The 20,610-nt window shown below is 37.5% G+C and overlaps 1 protein-coding gene and 1 pseudogene across 3 annotated transcripts; one reads left to right on the top strand and one right to left on the bottom strand.

The window, feature by feature from the left end:
- Positions 1-128: 128 nt before the first annotated feature.
- LOC127631054 (SRSF protein kinase 1-like) lies at positions 129-17,526 on the top strand. Of its 3 annotated transcripts, none has more exons than XR_007968912.1 (16): positions 129-201; positions 868-922; positions 2,432-2,559; positions 2,801-2,909; positions 3,037-3,124; positions 3,319-3,406; positions 3,742-3,848; positions 4,316-4,481; positions 4,753-4,778; positions 8,213-8,429; positions 8,619-8,963; positions 9,261-9,361; positions 9,642-9,749; positions 9,938-10,007; positions 12,696-13,499; positions 14,842-14,897. XR_007968912.1 is itself a non-coding variant. In XM_052109013.1 (16 exons), exons 1-16 carry the CDS (start codon positions 189-191, stop codon positions 15,024-15,026), a joined length of 1,899 nt encoding a protein of 632 aa, XP_051964973.1. In that variant the 5' UTR covers positions 129-188; the 3' UTR covers positions 15,027-17,526. The 3 variants fall into 3 exon arrangements, 2 of the variants coding, with proteins under 2 accessions (XP_051964973.1, XP_051964975.1); XM_052109013.1 differs by having other exon boundaries at positions 13,407-13,499; positions 14,842-17,526; XM_052109015.1 differs by having other exon boundaries at positions 12,696-12,788; positions 14,842-17,526.
- Positions 16,601-19,352, bottom strand: LOC127631063 (LHFPL tetraspan subfamily member 3 protein-like; annotated as a pseudogene).
- Between the last annotated feature and the right edge of the window lie 1,258 nt (positions 19,353-20,610).

Genomic DNA, 20,610 nt, shown 5'->3' with positions numbered 1-20,610 from the left:
TACACGTCTATCTGTTTCAATAAAAAAATATAAACATCCTGTCTTAATACGTATTGTTGCGCAAGTACACACGCATACAAAACGGTTTTGACAAACGACATGAACCGTGAACGCGAAACAGTCGAGACGCGCGTGCCCGATGTCGCGCACATGCGCAGGGCCACCCAAGCCGCCAACTAGGGGCCAACATGGAGAGAAAAGGTAATCGCTTCCTTGACTTTCTATGAATAATATGTAGCTTTTTGTTACCGTGCCGTATACGTATGAGGCAAGGCGACTATTTTAATACTGCATTGCTAATTTGAGTCGGGATGCAGAGCAGACAACGGCGCATTTAGCCTTGTTTTAGGACGTATGGGATGATGTCTTTAGCGTTAGCACTTAGCCACTAAGACTGGAGCTCAAGTGAGCTGATTTTATTTTCCTGACGCCTCGGAACGATGTTGTTTTGTATCGTTTTAAATCGCTATTACTAAAGCCATTTAACGTTTTCTATGTTTTAGACGTACGTTAAGCGTGCGTGTATGCGCGTGCATGTATTAGCAGGCTGAGAGTTGAAAGCTTCTGTCGTGGAAACTTCAGGAATGTCTCTTTCAGCCTCATACTTGCATCCTTATGTCGTTGTCGTTATTAAATATGATAAAAGCATATATGTCCCTGTCTACAGACATTAAGGCTTATAACAATGTCTGTAAACACCCAGCTGTGAATTGTATGTGTACATTACATAAGACCATCATCACCGGTCTGTGTGTCTCCTCTCGTAATGTAAGGTTATATTAGGATGTCATAAAGCACACGGTGTTTAATTATATGATTTTTGTTGTTTTATTGTACTTCAACTATGAACCTGTTATGTCACTCCAGTTCTGGCACTGCAGGCTAGGAAGAAAAGGGCCAAAGCCAAGAAATCGACCAAGAAGTAAGTTTCTACTTAATTATTTTCTTCCAGCACAGTTTTTTTTCAATTTGGGTATGATTTAACATTTGTACTCTCATGTTGAGACTACACTCGAAAAGGACTGGATGCGTGCACACATTATTTTATATTGCATAGCAAAACTATATTGTTTAAAGTATTAGAAGCCATACAATTATCTCAATTATGTATGTGAGTTATTGCCATGTTTCCATGTGATTATTTCTCGGAGATTATAGGAGTATCCTAAATCTCCGTGTCATTGTAGACCATGACATGCAAACTATCTGATTTGATATAACAGGTACTCGCATGTTACAGAATGAGTCGTCAAGGATTTGCTCTGATTATTCTGTCTTTTGTTGTTGAAACGTGGCCAGTGTTCACCCCATAATATCTGTTAACATTTTGGCAGAATTCTGTAATCTATTTGGCATGCATGGCTATCAAGTTCCACTCTTTTTCACTTTAGTCTTTGATGATAGACTGGTTAAACTAAGCATGGGCAGATGCAATCTTGTTGCAAAATTGTTACATGCATTTATAAATAATAAGCATGTATCAATAAAATACTTGTTTATCAAGTGTGTGTGCAGTAGAAAACAAAAAAACTGATTGCGTGACTGGGTGTCTTTGGTACTTATACTCACAAATAGCCTTTTGGACCTCTTGACTGATTTTAAACACATTTTATGGGGTTTAAAAATGGGAAATGCTTAGAATTGCGTCTTGTGGGGGGCCTGGGTAGCTCAGTGAGTATTGACGTTGATTACCACACCTGGAGTCACAAGTTCGAATCCAGGGCATGCTGAGTGACTCCAGTCAGGTCTCTTTTTTTTCTTTATTTATTAGGGACCATGCACAATTTCAAACATAAATTTTACAATTTGATGCATTGTACCAGAGTTAGCCACAGGCTAATTTACATCTGCAGTCCCCAGGTAGGGTACAAACAAACAAATAACACACCCCCACCCCATGCACACACATACACAAAACACATTTTGTCAGCACTCCTAAGCAACCTAATTGGCCTGGTTGCTAGGGAGGGTAGAGTCACATGGGGTAACCGCCTTATGGTCACCATAATGTGGGTCTCGCTTTCGGTGGGGTGCGTGGTGAATTGAGCTTGGATGCCACGGAGAATAGCGTGAAGCCACGTGCAGCATCCGCAGTAAGCACTCAACAAGCCACGTGATAAGATGTGTGGATTGATGGTCTCGGACGTGGAGGCAGCTGAGATTCATCCTCCGCCACCTGGATTTGGGCATTCCAAACTGTGGAGAAAATCACCAAAAAAAAAAAAGAATTTAGTCTTGTTAATTGCATCTGTAGTATGTAAGCAGTGTAAAGTGCAGGTTTTGATATGGCTTTTAATCAATTTTATCTACCACATCAAAGAGGCTCCTCAGATGATGTAGGAAGAATTGGCCTATATAGAGTAGCTGGAACCCAAGCGTGCCCTTTTAAATGTGCCTATTGACCCAAATGAAATGTACCATCATCCCTCAGGACAGCACATCCTCCACGTGGGGCTTCTCAACAGCAGCCTCCTACAGAGACCCAGATGCAAGAGCCCGATGAGGAAATCCTTGGCTCTGATGATGAGGAGCAAGAAGATCCCAATGACTATTGCAAAGGTGGGAAAAATGGTTCTTTAAACTGCTCGGATGTTAATGATGTCACTAGATGAAATGGTGTAAACTGAGCCTCGGAATGTGTTGCACATTTAAAAAAGAGGTGTGTCCTTGTTTTGCAGACCTAGTCTGGTCTAATAGCATGCTTTTTCCCCTGTGGTTATAAGTGTGATGATACAAAATCAAAGGACATGGGTTGGGCTTTCTAAATACCAGCTGAAGAATTATTCTTATATTGTTTTAGGAGGTTATCACCATGTGAAAATAGGGGACCTATTCAATGGTAAATACCATGTGATCCGTAAGCTAGGATGGGGGCATTTCTCCACTGTGTGGCTGGCCTGGGACATCCAGTAAGTCTTTCATCATGTTGAATAACAGACAGACGTTTTGGGTATGCATCCTTGTATACATGCTTTCTATTTTATCACGTTTCATTATTTTTCTCTCTAACCCTCTTTGTTGTTTTTTTCTCTGCAGAGGAAAGCGGTTTGTAGCGATGAAGGTGGTGAAGAGTGCAGAGCATTACACAGAAACAGCTGTTGATGAAATAAAGCTACTCAGATCTGTGAGTGTTTAGATAAAGCACAGAAACTGAGGTCACACATAACTTCTTCCCATGTTATCTTGAAATAAAATATTTAAGTTTTAATTCTAGGCCAGCACATTTTGATTCATTACTTAAACCGATTCATTACTTTGATTCACTACTCAAATGTGATTGTGAAATCTTAATGGTTATTCCAATATTATTATTTTCAGGTCAGAAATACAGACCCTGATGATCCAAACAGAGAGATGGTTGTGCAGCTGTTGGATGACTTCAAGATCTCAGGGATCAATGGAACTCGTATCCTTCACTATGACGAGTGTGTGTGTTTGTGTGTGTGGGTGATTGTGAGAGAGAAAATGGGTCAAGAAGGCTGAAAGCAGGTGTCTTGTGCTATTTTAAGATTCCCCAAACTTATTTTATGAGAGGGCTTGTGGGGACTAATTTTGGATCAGTTGGGGCATTTTACATCACAGTGATTATACTGAGAGTAGCTGATGTGGCATCAGGACACAGAACATTTGATACACAAGGGAACAGGGCCACTGATTTTTTGGTTTGGACTGCTCCATTTATTGCTGCCAACAACAGGTTCTGTTTTTTGAAAGCGATTGGATCTTAACTTGACTTGTCAGACGTTTGTATGGTATTTGAAGTGCTGGGGCACCACTTGCTTAAGTGGATTATCAAGTCCAACTACCAAGGTTTACCTCTGCCCTGTGTCAAGAGCATCATTTGTCAGGTACTACACAAACAGATCAGTGGTCATGTAATTACAGTCTCTCTAATTAGCTGCTGTCCTGGTTTCAGTGGATCAATACAGGTTAATTAGTATTGGTCCGAAGTCTTGCTTAACATTGTATGTTTTAAAAATTCAGACTGCTTTGCTAATGAAACAGAATACAGACCATTTGTGTCACTGCTGTTGTTTTATAAAACCACAAAAAGAGCAGAAATATTTTGTCTAATCAAATGTGCTGCCTTGGGGCATTACCAAGATGGCCACTGAATTTACTGACTTGCCTTAAAGGGACTTTTGTTGTAATTCAGAGCTAGATACTGTAACATATCATCTTAGATTTTAAGAGAATTTTAAGTAAAAATTACGCTTTATCACAGGGGAGTTGAATCGAACATTGTGTATAGGAAGCTGCTGAGATGTTTTTTAGATTGTTGGAATGAGAGTATTTATTTATGTACTTGTCACAGGTTCTACAAGGCTTGGATTACCTGCACACCAAGTGTCAAATCATTCACACAGACATAAAGCCGGAGAACATTCTCATGAGCGTTGATGAGCAGTATGTCAGGCGGCTGGCTGCAGAGGCCACTGAGTGGCAGAAAGCAGGAGCTCCGCCCCCTTCTGGTTCAGCAGGTACAGCAGCTCTGCTTACTTTGACATGTGCACACACATACACACACACAAACACTATCTTGAACATCATCTCATGTCAGACTCGCACTTATGAAGTTTCAAATGATTACACATCACCTTTTCACTGACAGCTAATTTTTATTTAGTTCACATATTTGGCACAACTTGTTGGGTCACTTTCTCCCACCCTGCAGCATTATTCTTAAAATTACGATTTGTTTGCTTTGTGAGCTGTCATTGTGTTCTAATGTCTCATGTTGATCTTTTTCAGTGAGCACTGCCCCAGCACCTAAACAGGTACGTTTCCCTTTACACAACTTCCACAAAAATCTTTTTATTAACCCTCCAAGGTCTAAGGGGTCTTAAGTCCGCCTGGCATTATTTTGATATTTTGGCTTCTGGAATGGTCAATTTTCATAGCAGAGTGAAGAGAGTCATATTTCTGGATTCTATAGATTCTCATCTACAATGTGGATGCATTGTAAATACACTTCTTGAGAAATTTTACATGTTCTGATGTGATATATCACCAAAAAATACAAAAAGCGGATATTCAATTTTGTTGTTTTTATTATATAAAAATATTAAACATAAATGAATAATGAATTTTACAACAAATATTTATTCCTCAAAGGTTTTAGAACAACTTCAAAAGAAATTGGGTGAAAAAATATAAAGAAACAAAACAACTATTTACATTTCTGTGACTATAGTCACCATAAGTTTTTTTTTTGGTTGAAAAACATAAGAAAATATAATAGGGAAAAAACCGTTCATGTGAATGGAATAAGAAGCTGTATAAATGGAGTAATATCCAAAAACACCACAAGATGGAACTGTTGCACCACTGATTGATGTGCTTTTCATCAGTCATTCTCTGCCACACTTGGCTGAAAGGAATTTCACACCCCTCCCCCCTTTTACTCCAATGACATCTGACCATGTCATTCTTTGCTTTTGGTCTGTGATTGGTACACACACACACACACACAGCTCTGTGATTGGTTCACACACACACAGGTCTTTGATTGGTTTACACACACCAACAGCGTTTTATATCATTAGATAAAATAAAGTACAATGTCTTTGTTTTGCGGTAAAATCTATAATAATAATGCTATAGATTTGCAATAAAATACGGAAGGCTTATCATTCGCGGAAGTCAACACAGTCTATGCAGACGAATGTCAGCTTTTTCATAAAAAACAACAACAAAAAAGTAAGATAATACCTTGATCCATTCCGAAGTTATTAATAGATATGTCAGAGGTGCGCACTTTGACGCTCTGGATCGTCAGTCGACTTAGAAGGGTTAATAAAGAAAAATAATTTACTTAATTTTAATAATTAATATTAATATTTCCCCTAGAAAACAAGACAAATGTAGGCCTCTGTAATAAAATATATTTTCATAACATTTTCTTTGAGCTGCCATTTCCAATTAAAGGAATATTTTGGGTTATTTGCTGCTCTTAATTAAACACAGAAATTTAGATTGTATTTATTAAAGGAATAAACCTTATTTGTAGGAGTGGCATATTTGATTTTTTTGATGTGAATGAAAAGGAGGCTTTGAGGGATCGACTAGCGTTATGTGATAATTCAAACATGCAGAGTCAATGGCCATGGTCATGAAGTTTTGATATTTTCTTGCGCAAGTCTAGGCACAAGTAGGTTTGGCGAAATTGTGTGGGCAAAGCGCTAATGGGCTTGGTCAAATGAAATTGAATTCTGAGGTTCTTCTCCGGGTTACTGCACCATCTGCGTCTTATTATAAAGTCCATTCTGTGTCACGCACCAGCGACAAAAACATAAGAATGTGGTAGTGTAAATAGGCTATATGCTATGAATTAGAAGAGTAGAAATATGGACTTTTGACTGGTTCTTTTGTGCATTTACTGCTTTCTTGTTGAATGTCAGGCATATTTATAAGACTCCTTTTATTCGCGTGGAATATGGTTCTTGTCAGGATTTGGATATAGGCTCTGTTAAATGATAGAGAATTTGGGTTTTATTAATCATATGATCAATTGACACACAAATTATGGCTACTATGAACAGTTATTGTATTTGCTTTACAGGTCAGCTGTGGAGTTTTTAAAGCACGTAATTTCTATTTTGCTTGAAAAATTTGATAAATTTATTGAAGTGCAAACAAAATATTTCGAAATATTAATATTACACTTAAAATAAAATGAAAATATAATCAAAATAATAAAGTACGAAAAAAAATCCTATCTACCACCTCCCATAAAATCCAAATGATGTAAGTGATGCGTTGGAGAGAAAAACTCTCGCACATTAAACAGCGCATATCCTCTGTCAACTTACCTGAAGTAGTAACCGGTCCACATTAAATTGTATGCTTATTATAATCTTTTTTTTTTGTAATGTTTACAAAGTCCCCTCGTGCGCTGGACAACTTGGGTCATGTTTTTTCTGCTCCTTTGTTTTTAAACTGAATTTCTTCATGCAACACAATTGTTCACTGGGCTGATGTCAATGACGGGCTTCTCTGTGCTTACAGCAAATATCCAATTAAATGAAAGTTGTTGTTGATTTCCATGATCAATAATTATAGATTTTTATCGATTAGTTGTTGCAGCCCTAGTATGTATAAAATCATGAGCACTCACATGAGATGAGGACTAGTCTTATCAGCATCCTTATAAAAACTGTTTTATTTTACATGGGGCAGGGCAGAAAGTTTAACACAAATCTCATAGTTTTGTTTCAAAACGGCTACAACATTGATTGTCAAGGACATTATTTGATGTTCCACTATATTTTCAGAGTTTGGACATTATCTTTATTTACCACCTGCTGGTGGAATCTCCAAACTGCAAATGTAGGAACTGATTTTAATCTTTGCGCTGAAAACAAATGTGGGTCTAACCTCTTAGCACAGTGACCTATTTCTCAGGTAATTATCAAATTGCTCTTTGTGCCACCTCATTAACATACAAAACACCCACTGTTTGTGTGCATATACCCACAGATTAGCGCAAACACTCCCACTTACACCCACTTGCCTATTGCGTGCAAACACTCCCACTTACACCCACTTGCCTATTGCGCTGGCATGAAAATTTAGCTTAGAATTAGTGCACTCTCTATAATTGGATATACCATTGTATGGTCGTTACGTGTTGACCTGCGCTTGGCGTGGTCATGAAAATAGAGCCTGCAGTCTTTTCCACAGAGCTCACAGTCTTTTCAATGGCGTGCAATGTGTAAAGTTGTTTTAATCACTCATGTTTCCTCTAATCACTAATCTCAAGTTTTCTTGAGTTTTTCTTGACATTTAAAATGTTTTGGATAATCCCCAATATTTCGTCAGCTGGATTATCCAAAACATTTTAAACAACAGTACAGCCCATTGAAGAGACTAACTATTCCTTACAGCCTCATTCCTGTCAAAAACTAAAGATGGTGCTACTGTGAATAAGGTCCATTCTTTAGTAAAAAAAAAAGAAATGATTTGTACTGTAAGTTTTTTTAAATCATCCTTTTTATGTGAGACTATTTTTATAGATGAATGAACTTCTGTTTTTACTTTAACAGCAAAGCAATTCTTGTGTGTGGAGTTTGCACCATGTAAACAGTGCTTTCCAGTGAAAGTGTATTTACAATAAAATAGCTTTGTTCTTTCAACAAACGGATACCAAGTTGTAAATAACCTGAAATATTCAGGTTAAGACATTTTTGGTTTTCACCATGCTCTTTCTCAGATGCCCAAAATGTCAAAAAATAAGAAAAAAAAGCTAAAGAAGAAGCAGAAGCGACAAGCGGAGCTCCTGGAGAAATGCATTATGGACTTGGAGGAGATGGAGCTCAAGCCTGAGTGCAAAGAGGACGAGGAATATGACCCAGAATCTCCCAAATCCCCCTCTTGTGCATCGCTCAGAAAGGCATCACTGCAGGACATTGCCACTGAGGACACAATAAGTTCGTTTCTGTTTGTATGACTTGTAGTATTTGCTAGTCATTGTAATTGTAGAAAATTGTTTAATTAGTGATTGTAATAATACAAATCTGTAAATTCACTGATAAATCATTGTTGCTTCATTGGTGATCCAAGCGTTAAAAAATGTCCAATGCGTTCCTCTTTTATTTTCTTGCTTCTCTTTATAATAGTGGAGACGAGAGAGAGGCTCAACTCAGATGCTTCTCTGGAACTTAACTGTAATGGTTGCCTGCACACCAGTCAAACACAGCCTGAGGAGAATGATAATGGAGACCAGCGACATGCCAAACTGCAGAAGGACCACCATAATGCAAATGCTTGTGCACAGGATGCGGCTCACAGCATGTATGAGTACTGTAATGGGGCAGAGTCCCCAGAAATGGACCAGGCCGCCTACAGTAATGGCACATTAGGCCAAGAGCAGTTGGAGGAGGGAGATCTGCACCCTGTGGAGGAAGATCATCAAAAGTCTAGATCTGGAGCCAGGGAACAGAACAAGGAGAAGCTAAAGAACGGTCAGTGAGCGACACGGGTGGCTTGTTTCCTTTTTGAGTCAAAGTATTTTCAAATTTTTTTTTATCCAAGCTTAACCTACAACTGGCATTGCAGTCTTTGTAGCTTAATTGTAAAATACCCTTTTTAACTATATTTATTAATGTAGATGGATTGGTGAAATGTATAATCATTGCAGAGTCTACTGGATTATTATTATTATTATTAAGCGACAGGCTAATTGAGGCAGCTCAAAGCCAACATCCAAATGCAATACATCCTCATCTTCTATAAGGCATCTCATTCTTCCTCTCTTACAGGCAAGTTAGCAGCTGGCAGCCTATTGGTCAATCCACTAGATCCGCTCAACTCAGACAAGATCAAGGTCAAGATTGCTGACCTGGGCAACGCCTGCTGGGTGGTGAGTCTTAAGATTTTAACGTATGAATTTTTAAAATGAAGGGCAAATTTAAGCACTAAAAAGCACCGCAGTGTCTATTGAATGCCACTACTAAGCGTCTAGATTGACAGATAAGCATTTGTTTGCATGTTGAAGTATGCAGCTCAAATTTTTGTTTTACACACAAATATGCTGGAACATCTTTGATGCTTAACATAAGTATTTTTCAGTTTCATTTTTGTAATCTAAACGTTTTGCTTCTGAGCTAAGCTGGTTATTGATATGATTTTCTGTCCTTCAGCACAAGCACTTTACTGAAGACATTCAGACCCGTCAGTACCGCTCTCTGGAGGTGCTGCTGGGCTCAGGGTACAGCACACCGGCTGATTTATGGAGCACGGCGTGTATGGTGAGAAACAACCCAACACGTGCATGGTCTTTCGCTAGTTTGTTCAGTCTTGATTAATATTGATTTTACATACACCCTGATTAGCACAGATGAGCTGATTTGAGTGATGCTGTTATAATTCAGGTTTTAACTTTGATTCAATTGCTTTATTGAATCCAAGTTAATTGCAAAATTGTTTCTCTCTTGAGGCGTTTGAGTTGGCCACCGGTGATTACTTGTTTGAGCCCCACTCTGGCGAAGATTACTCCAGAGATGAAGGTAACACTTTATTCCTCCTCTCACTTTCTGCTTCCTATTCACAGTTTTCTGACTGAAATCCCATTATCCCAATGATGTTTCTGACCTTACATATTTTAAAGAAAGTTGTAGTGGCCAGTTAATCTGGATCAGACTGGATGTTTTTTAATTTGTGGCAGTGTACTCAGTCATTTTAATATCTCACTCCAGACACTAGGCAATAGAATCAGAAATAACTCTGTAAATAACTTTTGCGTTTCTTTTTCTAAACTGAAATGTTTGGATATTGCAGTGTTTCAAGGTTTATAGTCCTGTGGTTTCCCTAATAACAGTCAGAACGTCCTTTTAATTTACAGAGAGATTGGCTGCCCTGTCTCTTCTTTACACTTCCTCTTAACTGTCACTTCCTCTCTCCCTCTTTTTCTGAATCTTTTATTCATCCTTGTTTTTTCTTTGTTTCTCTTGGTCCTCTATTCTTAGTCCATCTTTCATTGACATGCAAAGAGTAACACCATCAACTAAGATGGAAACAACATCTTTCCTCTTCCTGAGAAATTGAGTGTTCGCAAGAAGAATTTGTGTGCCTAATTTATTACTCGTCAAGTTTAGTTAGCCTTTTCTTGGACATTCTGTCATTTCTGTTGTAATTATGGTACTCTAGAACTTAACTGTTTACACACCCTGGCTGTTATGTTAGTCTTGATCAGGATTTGAAGGTGCTCGCACTGTCATTAGAATGCAACTTTTGAATACATGTATATGAAATACGATCCAATAGTGTGTTGATTTTAATGGGACTTGACAAGAAAAAAGGCAAAATATTAAAGTTTTGGTAGGACATTGTACACTGAGGTGATTTCACTTTAACAAGGTTCTATGCCTTTGCAAGGTTTTCTAGTTGGGGAAGAGGTCAAACTGGAGAGGCAGCCAGAAGCCAATAATGATGCATTATACTTTAAACACTCTTACTGAGAACACACTGCATTCTTGTGGTATATCACATTGCACTGGCATCAGTTGATGCAATGTTCTTAAACATGGTGTGAACAGAATTGGGTCACACTTTGATCCTCTTTCCCTTTTTAAATAGTTTCAAAGAGGAAGGTAGTTATTGAATTTTCAGTTTAGTGTAGATAACCTTGGTGACTTTAGGTTTTTGTACATTGCTTTTACCCACACTGAGCTCTCTTGTTCACGCGGTGTGACTAGCCACTTCATCATTTTATGTCTTACCCTCGTTTTGGCTTGATTATTCCATTCTTGTTGTGCTCATTCACACAGGGGAAACACCCAGTGTCATGTCTCCTCTGCAGCTATTGCTGTGATCAGTTACTTAGTTGTGACTGCAGATATCTTGCATATCTTCACTGCCGAGGACAGCGTTGCTGCTTGATGATAAAGTGTAAAAAAGAAAAAGATTGTGTGACAAAAATTAGCACACCTTTTCTAGCAATCATACACAAATGCAAGGCATATGTTTAGTTTGAAATTTGTAGGGACATATTGCAAGGAGGACATTATTCATAATGTTGATATTAAGAATGTGAGAAATTAAAGTGTCTATAGGCACAACATTTGTCTAATTTTCAAAGTCTAATTTTCTGTAAGTCTGTATTGTATCGATAAAACATCCTTTTCCTATTTAGCCCAATGATCTCCAGTGTGAAAAATAAAACATGTATTGGCTAGTATGCTATACATTGTGTGTAGAAAATATGAAATCTTAGTTAAAAATGGAAACATCCTTGCGCTGACTGGCTAATTTTGACGAGCTGCTTGCTCAGCTCTCTCACGCCTTTGTCGTCAAGAAACACACACATTCAGAAACATGCCTAATATTTTGTGCTCCCTATATATTAATACACTTTCAGAAAGAATGCATTAAAACAATGGCACATGTTAATTTGTATACCATGAAAATTCTATATATTATGCAACCCCACTGGCCACCACTAAATTCTTTATTTGGGATGGCAGTCTGTTTTCTGTGCTGTTACAATAGCTTCTTAAAGTCCTGCACATTTAATCCACCCCCCTTACCTGGCATTTAGTGCATATTGGTAACATTTGTAAACGATGAAAGCATGCATTTTAAAAATCTATTAATTTAAAGCTGGGGTCGGCAACCTTTTTGAGATGGAGTGCCATTTCTTTTAATTTTCCTGGTCAATGGCTGTGCCGTTGTGTCCAAGTTTGATTTAATTTTTCAGATTTTAATTGTATATTTTTCATCAAAAATGATATTATCAGCATAACAGTTTGAATGAACATTTTGTGTAAAATCTGATGATTATGATATAATAATTTGTATAATCATTCACAGAGCATCTTGTGAAAGTGCTTTAAAGAAAGCAAACCTGTCCTTCGTACAAAATTAGTTAACGGTTAATTTCAAAAGATATTGGACAATAAATAATGATACTAAGAATTTTTAATAGTCATTAAAATGAATATATTGAAATATATTTTAAAGTTCAAGTATTTTCTAAGTGATCAATTTTCTCAAGTGTTGATCAGGACATGTCCCTAACAACCCTACCTAAATGTACGCCTATACACAATGACATTTCGTGCAGAATTCTCATATATTCTTTGTGCCTTTCAGTCTCTTTTAGGACAGTCTCCATATTGTTGCTGATTTTATTTATTCCATGGTCCTGTTGTTTTCTGTCTGTCTGACCTCTCTCTCTCTCTCTCTCTCTCTCTCAGACCACCTCGCTCTGATTATTGAGCTTTTGGGGCATATCCCCCGTCACTGTGTTCTGAGCGGGAAATTCTCACAGGAATATTTTACAAGGAATGGTATGCCTATCAATCAAGCAAACCCCTGCCCTGAGGAAGGAACTTAAGGGGAAGCGTTAAGATTCCAGCAGCTCCATTGACAGCACATCCTTGTCACACTGACTGGTGTATTTGGAAATAATTTTTCCGTTCAAATTAAGTCTGAAACAGTTTTAATATGGCCAACACCAGCTTTGATCATTATTTAAGTGTCGACGCACAAGCAAACTGCCCTCCTCTGTTTTGGCTGTTTGCCCCTCAGCGCAACAGATGAATTAAGTTTTTATTGCTTCAAAGTCATAGTAGTGTTACATGGCTCTGTTGAATGTGCTAGAAGCACTACCAGAGGCTGCTGAGGTTCGAAAACAGACTTCGCCTTCACAGGAGTACAATTATTCTCTGAAACTTTAATCTGATGAATCTCTGATCTCTAAAGTGTTTCAGTCTGTGACTGTTATCTCTGTGCTGTCACGATACAGCAGCTGCTCTTTCCCTTTATGCTCTTCTCTCAGGATGGGTAAATTACTGTATTAACACTGATCAATTTGTCTTTTTTTGTACACCCTGTCCTCCCCTCCATCTCACATCCCCCCTCCCTGCTCAACAACCCCATCTGTGTGTGGTTGTGTGTGATGCTAGACCACATTGCTTTGATCATTGAACTGCTGGGGGCAGTCCCACGCAAACTTGTACTGACTGGAAAATATTCCAAGGAGTTTTTCACCAAGAAAGGTAACGCAGCCTTTATAAATATCTTATTTGCCATTAAATGGTGCGCAATATCGAGGAACTGTAGTACCAGTCAACTGTGACGGCTAAAGATGTTTTCATTTTAAAAGCTTAAATTACATAAGCTGTGTGCAACTAACATGGAGCATAAATGTTTTTCTAAACTTCTAAAACTAAAGCTTTTATGTATAAATCTATCTGTGTATATTAATATTTAGGGATGTTTTAAAGTCAACATGAAATCATAATTAACAACATTAACCAATAGCCCACGCTGCCTGTGTGATATCAGACAAAAATCCTTAGTCGTTCAAGTTATCACGTTATTATGAAAGAAAAAAAAACAGTTTGGCATTATGTTCTCTGATAAATTAACCAAAAGCCAAAAATCTACTTTGGCATCATTTTGGCTACTGTTGTGGGTATTGCATGGCCAATAATAGTTAACTTCAAAAAGAAGTGTTATAATAGAGATGCGTATAAGACCTTAAGGGTGAACTTGATCTTCGGTCTCCACATCATGTTCATGTTGACTTTAAGTGACTTTTGTCAGGCAGCAAGTACTTGTTAATGTTGTTAACACAATTATTGCAAAATGTAAAAATATGAAACCCAATGTGTCATGCACACTAAAGTTCGACCAAAGTGGAGTTTGGCGATACCAAAAACTAAAGGACTGGAAAAGGACGATTCTTTTATAAAAATCGATTTATATAATGTCAAAACAATAGTAAACTTTCCTTACTGTGACAGGCACAGACATATGGCCAAATTAATAAAATCCGTGGTGCAGTTTGTTCAACCAAAATCCCAATAATAACCAGGCAAAATAAAGATTTGTTGCATAACACTGGGCTTTTAACTATTAACAAGCTCAAAATACATGTGAACTCTTATTTTGTATTGTCTGTGCTTCCAACATACACAAGCACAAAACCTAAATAAAACTTGCATTCTTATAATAATCTACAACGCTTTACAATAGAAGCACTATAAAGTTAACATTGTCATGCTACCGGGGCACGTTTCCACATATAGCGGTCATATTTTTCTTTCCATGCCATCACTTCAATTTAGAACACTTGATTATCTAATCAAAATAAGAAAAATATGCATTGAAGTGAGGATAAAAAGATGGATGAATATTGTCAATGATGATCATTCAGATTGTCAGTGATGGTTCTTCTAGAGGCTGCTGAAGTGTTGAATCCTCCAAAGGGAAACAAAATTATCTGCAACTATCTGCATTGATTTTTCCAGTCTGTAAAACCGATGTATCAGTTGACCTCTAGTGTACACTACATAAATGTACCTATATGTTTACTCATTAATGTGCTTTCTGTAGGTGACCTAAAGCACATTACTAAGCTGAAGCCGTGGGGTTTGCTAGACGTACTGATGGATAAATACGAGTGGCCTCGGGAGCAGGCTGAGAACTTCACTGATTTCCTGCTTCCTATGTTGGAGCTCTTGCCAGAGAAAAGAGCCACGGCTGCTGATTGTCTGCGACACCCTTGGCTTGCCCTCTAGTGGCTTTTCGTCATCACTGCACCTACTTCAGGCCATCTCCCTAAACTTAAGAGACAGCAACAGATCACTTTCCAGTTTTTAGAGCGTATCGGAGTAGTTATTTTCTTCTGTAAATCTGAGTGGTTTCTTATGCTTGGTTCAACAGAGGAATAGTACGTTTGTCTTTTTTGTTCTTGTTGTTTTCTTGGACTAAAAGTGTTGAGAAGTTTTCTAATAGGTCACATCTTCTGTGATCTCTATACTGTCCCTCTTATTTTGGCAAAGTGTGAAATGTAGATCCCTGAAATGTCTCTCATTGTCTTGTTTAGATACCAGGGTATTTTCAGATGTTGTAAAACAGCCTGCTGTTGTAAAACAAAGATGGCGGTGTATATAAAAAGAAAGTCCACTCTACCTGAGTGCTGACTGCTTGGACTGCATTATGATGCATAGGAAATCCTTTGTTACGTGTTGTTTCCTGAGTTGGAAAGGAATGGGGGTTTATGGAAAGGGGTTTGTTTGGTTCAATTTATGACTGTAGAATATATAATTCAGATTATTTCTGTTCTGTGTCAAGATTCACCACACCCTTGTTTCTCTCAACTTTCAAAGTGTCTTTTTGTGTGTGTGTGTGTGTGTGTGTGTGTGTGTGTTAGTTAAGTAGGTGTTGATCTTGTCTGTCTCAAATGAGTTTTTTTTTTTAGAACTGAAGTCTTCTCTCTCTCATGGGTTAGTACGTAATTGTGTACAAGATGCTTCCACGCAAAGTGAGTAATTGTTAAGGGCCACCAAAATTAGATTTAAAAACAAAAAAAGAAGAGCGAATCATTAATAGTCTGAATGCGTTTATGTGTGTGTGTATGTATATATGTGTACCAAAGAGTTTGCCTTGATCTGTATATTACAGCCATGTACAGTTTTTAAAAGAAATCCTACTATTGTATTTAAGCTAAGATTATTTAGCTTGATAGGAGTGTTTTAATAAAGCATTTGAAAGATGGGTGAAACCATTTGTCTTCCTGTTCTCAAATTAAAAACTAAACCATCAAATGGAGGTGAATAAACTGCCAACAAATGGTTAACTTTCACTTAACTTTTTTTAATGCACACAGTGCTTTGGGATAAACTAGTATTTGTGGAAAATACTGGATATCATTTAGTGCAAAGAAAATTAAGAGTAACAAAGTGCAAGAAGACAAATGAGTCAATATCAGGTTTGATCAAACTGTGAACAGGTCCTGTAGAATGGAATGTCCATTTATATATGCAAGTTTGTACTGGTTTCATCTGTAAACACATGGAAACATTCTCGTTAGTATTGGGAATTTTGTTGTATGCTTTTATAGGCTATTGCATCCTAAATGAAATCCAAGAATAAGGATTATTGAGATGTAAAAACAACTAGGATTATTCATTTACAGACATCAGCTGTGATTCTTCTGGAGAGTTTTACAATCTTTCCAGGTCATTGCACGTGCGACTTCGTGACTTGTTCGTTATTCATGACTAATTATGATTTAATCTCAAAATCAGTTCCTTAAAACCTTACAGTGGCTGCCTGGTCTCTTACCTCACCCATTGCCACCCACCTCTGCAAGCAGATTGTGTTGTCAGTTGCCCTGAGTGAAGGCTAGTAGGAAAAGTAGCCCTGCATTCAAGATGCTGATAATGGCTTTTATTTAAGCTCAGTGCACAATACAATTCCCCAGTGTGTATTTGTCAGTCCTCTAGCCACACATTCGCTTTACCTCTGGCAAATTCCACCCATCCGGATAAATCATACAACCCATCACCACCAACGCAGCTAGAAGAACAAGTGCAAAGGTTAATTTTAAAAACTTAAAAAGCTTTATTTTGACTGCCCATTAAACAGCAGACATTACATTATTGTTAAAGGTAATAATAAACTGCATTCGGAGACAGTAAGTCGAAAGTTGTGATGATGAGACTGGTCTGTTTATCGAAATTCGAAGCACTGCCCCCAGTGCCCGAAACTGGATGTGTTGTTGATCGAATGGGCCCATGTAAGCTCCGGTTTCCATTTTAAATGTCCACAAAGTATTGCCTAAAGTGAGTTATGTTTTAGTTGTAAATAATGCAATAATTTATGTAATAAACATCATTTGAACACATTTACTTCCTGATTTCCATTAGGCCAGAACCCATGTCTTGTAGGTTGCTCGCAAAACATACTCTCAATATCAATAGGGTAATCGCATTGAAGCTGAAAGAAATGACACCTACCCCAGGTGAACGGTACTTAAACCTTCATTTAAGAAAAAAAAAAGTTTTGAATACAACAACAATACCAAAATCAACTGAAAAAATGGAAAACCTGCTATGACTTTCTCTCCTTTTTCACCTCAGGATTTTGCACATCTGATCATTATTTAAAAAATCAAAACTGTACACATAAATACCAAATGAATTGAAAATGTGTTTTAAGTTCTTAGGAAAGAAAGTTCAATAAAGAATTTCTGATTTTGATCAATTATAGCTGAGAACAGTTCAAATGTCTGGATGAGGGATATATATATATATATATATATATATATATATATATATATATATATATATATATATGTATATGTATATATATATATATGTATAGTAATTAGGAATAAGTGATTGAAAAGACACACTAAGTTAAATCTGTTTTGATCTATTATTTAAAACTAGATTTTTTTTTTTTTTTTGGAATCAAAAGTTTTTCCCTTTAAAATCCCCCTTAAACAGAAACATAAACATAGAAATCAGCCACAAACTGTTAGCTGTTGATGTCTGACTTCAATGGATCATGAGCAAGCAGAGTAAAGACACTCTCTGGTATTTAATTATGACAATACTAACGATGATGATGATGATGATAACATGTGATCTAACCAAGACATAATTCAGTCCATCTTTTCTGATTATATTTGCTTTATGAGAAATTGTCTTTTTCTGTAACAGAGAGTACTTAACTGATTTCTTTAAAAATACTGAGTTGTTCAGCTAATTTTCTGTTTTCTATATAGTGTACATGTTTATTTTCCTTATATATAAAAACAGCTACAACAGCACTCATAATATTACTCAAACATGTTCTGTTTGCATTCAAGGCATAATTGATAGTTTTAGAGATCATATTGATTTGATCTTGACTTCATTTACATATGTGCCTTTGTGTTAATCAAAAATAAATGATTACCAATTAAAATTATTAAATGTGTTCCAAAAATGTTTGTTTTGATGGGGTTTAGCAAGCAAACTAGATTTTCTGAAGACAATGTGAGAGGTACATGTCTATGCAAAAGGCTCTAGTACCACAATGTTAGGGTGCTGTGGGTGGTTACCAAGACATTGCTATATGGTTGCCAAGGTGTTCAGAGTTGTTTTTAGTGCATTGCTATGTGGTTGCTAGGGTGTTCTGGGTAGTTGCTTACTGGCTAAAGTTGAAGGAGCCCACCCCAATTCTTAATAATATTCTGGTACCTAGATTTGTATGAGCTCTTTTTCAGTCTAAGTCTAGGGGATATTTTTCCCTTTCTTGTCCACCAAATGTAATTTTGTGAGTCTCATATCTCAGAGGAGTAAATTACACCTCTCCTCAACAAGTTGCACATTTTGAGGTATAATTTATGTCCATAAAACAAATGGTGCAGGACAAGTTACATGCCAAACTTTACTACTTAGGGTTAGGGATTTGAATAAACTCCTAACCATTAATATGAGCAATACAATTAGTGATGGGCTTCCTTTAGCAAATTGCTGTAGTTGTTTGGTACATGACAATTGTGTAAGAACATCACTTTGTCTGCATCCATGCACATATCTTGTACACCCTTCCAGCATTGCAGAAGAAAAAAGATCCAGGCAGACAATGGTGGCCATAATAAGGAGCATACGTACAAAGAACATAGCAGCCCTGAAAGCTATGCTATACTTGGATTGAGCCGAAGTAAAACACTGCCTTGCAGACCAGTTCGGAAGTGATAGGGTTTCCAATACATCTACATTTACATTACATTTATGCATTTGGCAGACGCTTTTATCCAAAGCGACTTACAGAGCCCTTATTACAGGGACAATCCCCCTGGAGCAACCTGGTGTTAAGTGCCTTGCTCAAGGACACAATGGTGGCTGTGGGGATCAAACCAGCATCCTTCTGATTACCAGATTACCAGTTATGTGCTTTAGACCACTACACCACCACCACTCACATGTAGTCAAAGAGCCCAAAGTGTTCAGCTTGTGGGATGTTAACACTGCCACCAATCCAGTAGGGCTGGATGAAGACCACCACAGTAATGATGGTGAAGCACACAGGACACCTATGGCTCTGACGTTTCTCACTTAAATGGTGTGGTAGATTTAGATTTGTTACTCATCAAAATATAACAGTCAGTGTTAAGAGTTACAAGTAAAACAGCTGACTTCTAGGCATGTCTTGAACTATGGTGGTTTAGTATATCTTTCATATATATTCAAATATGTTGGGGGAAAAAAACAGTAGTCATTAAACCTGGCCTCATGAAAATGTGACTAATAAAGGTCACTTTTGTTATCACTGGTCAAGTTATGCAAAAGGAACCGATATACAGTATAACCACAGTTTGTTCAATGCTGTGAATAAGTGGACACCTGACATTTGAACTGGAATAAGCGTAACAATGAGAGCCCTTTTATTTATATCTTGTCTGTGCTTAGTGGCTCTTGCTGCCCCTCCCAACCCTAAGGGCATTATCATCAACATGGTAGGATTATTAAAATTCATTCAACTGGGTTATCAGAGAATGTTTTTGTCAGACATAGATCATTATATACAGTTGAAGTCAGAAATTACATACACCTCAGCCAAATACATTTAAACTTCCTGACATTTAATTCCCTGTCTTAGGTCAGTTAGGATCACTACATTATTTTAAGTATGTGAAATGTCAGAATAATAGTAGAGAGATTGATTTATTTCAAATTTTATTTTTTTCATTACATTCCCAGTGGGTCAGAAGTTTACATGCACTTTGTTAGTATTTGGTAACATTTCCTTTGAATAGTTTAACTTGGTTCAAACTTTTTGGGAAGCCATCCACAAGCTTCTCACAATAAGTTGCCCATTCCTCCAGACAGAACTGGTGTAACTGAGTCAGGTCTGTGGGCCTCCTTGCTCGCACACACCTTTTCAGTTCTGCCCACAAATGTTCAATCGGATTGAGGTCAGGGCTTTGTGATGGCCACTCCAATACCTTGACTTTTTTGTCCTTAAGCCATTTTGCCACAACTTTGGAGGTATGCTTGGGGGTCATTGTTCATTTGGAAGACCCATTTGCGAACAAGCTTTAACTTCCTGGCTGATGTCTTGAGATGTTGCTTCAATATATCCACATCATTTTCCTCTATTTTGTGAAGTGCACCAGTCCCTCCTGCAGCAAAGCACCCCCACAACATGATTCTACCACCCACATGCTTCACGGTTGGGATGGTGTTCTTTGGCTTTGCAAGACTCACACTTTTTCCTCTAAACATAATTATGGTCATTATGACCAAACAGTTACATTTTTGTTCCATCAGACCAGGGACATTTCTTCAAAAGTAACATATTTGTCCCCATGTGCACTTCAAACTG

This window comes from Xyrauchen texanus, chromosome 37, assembly GCF_025860055.1.
Source record: "Xyrauchen texanus isolate HMW12.3.18 chromosome 37, RBS_HiC_50CHRs, whole genome shotgun sequence".
Taxonomy (NCBI): domain Eukaryota; kingdom Metazoa; phylum Chordata; class Actinopteri; order Cypriniformes; family Catostomidae; genus Xyrauchen; species Xyrauchen texanus.
This window is presented reverse-complemented; position numbering and strand designations above follow the sequence as displayed.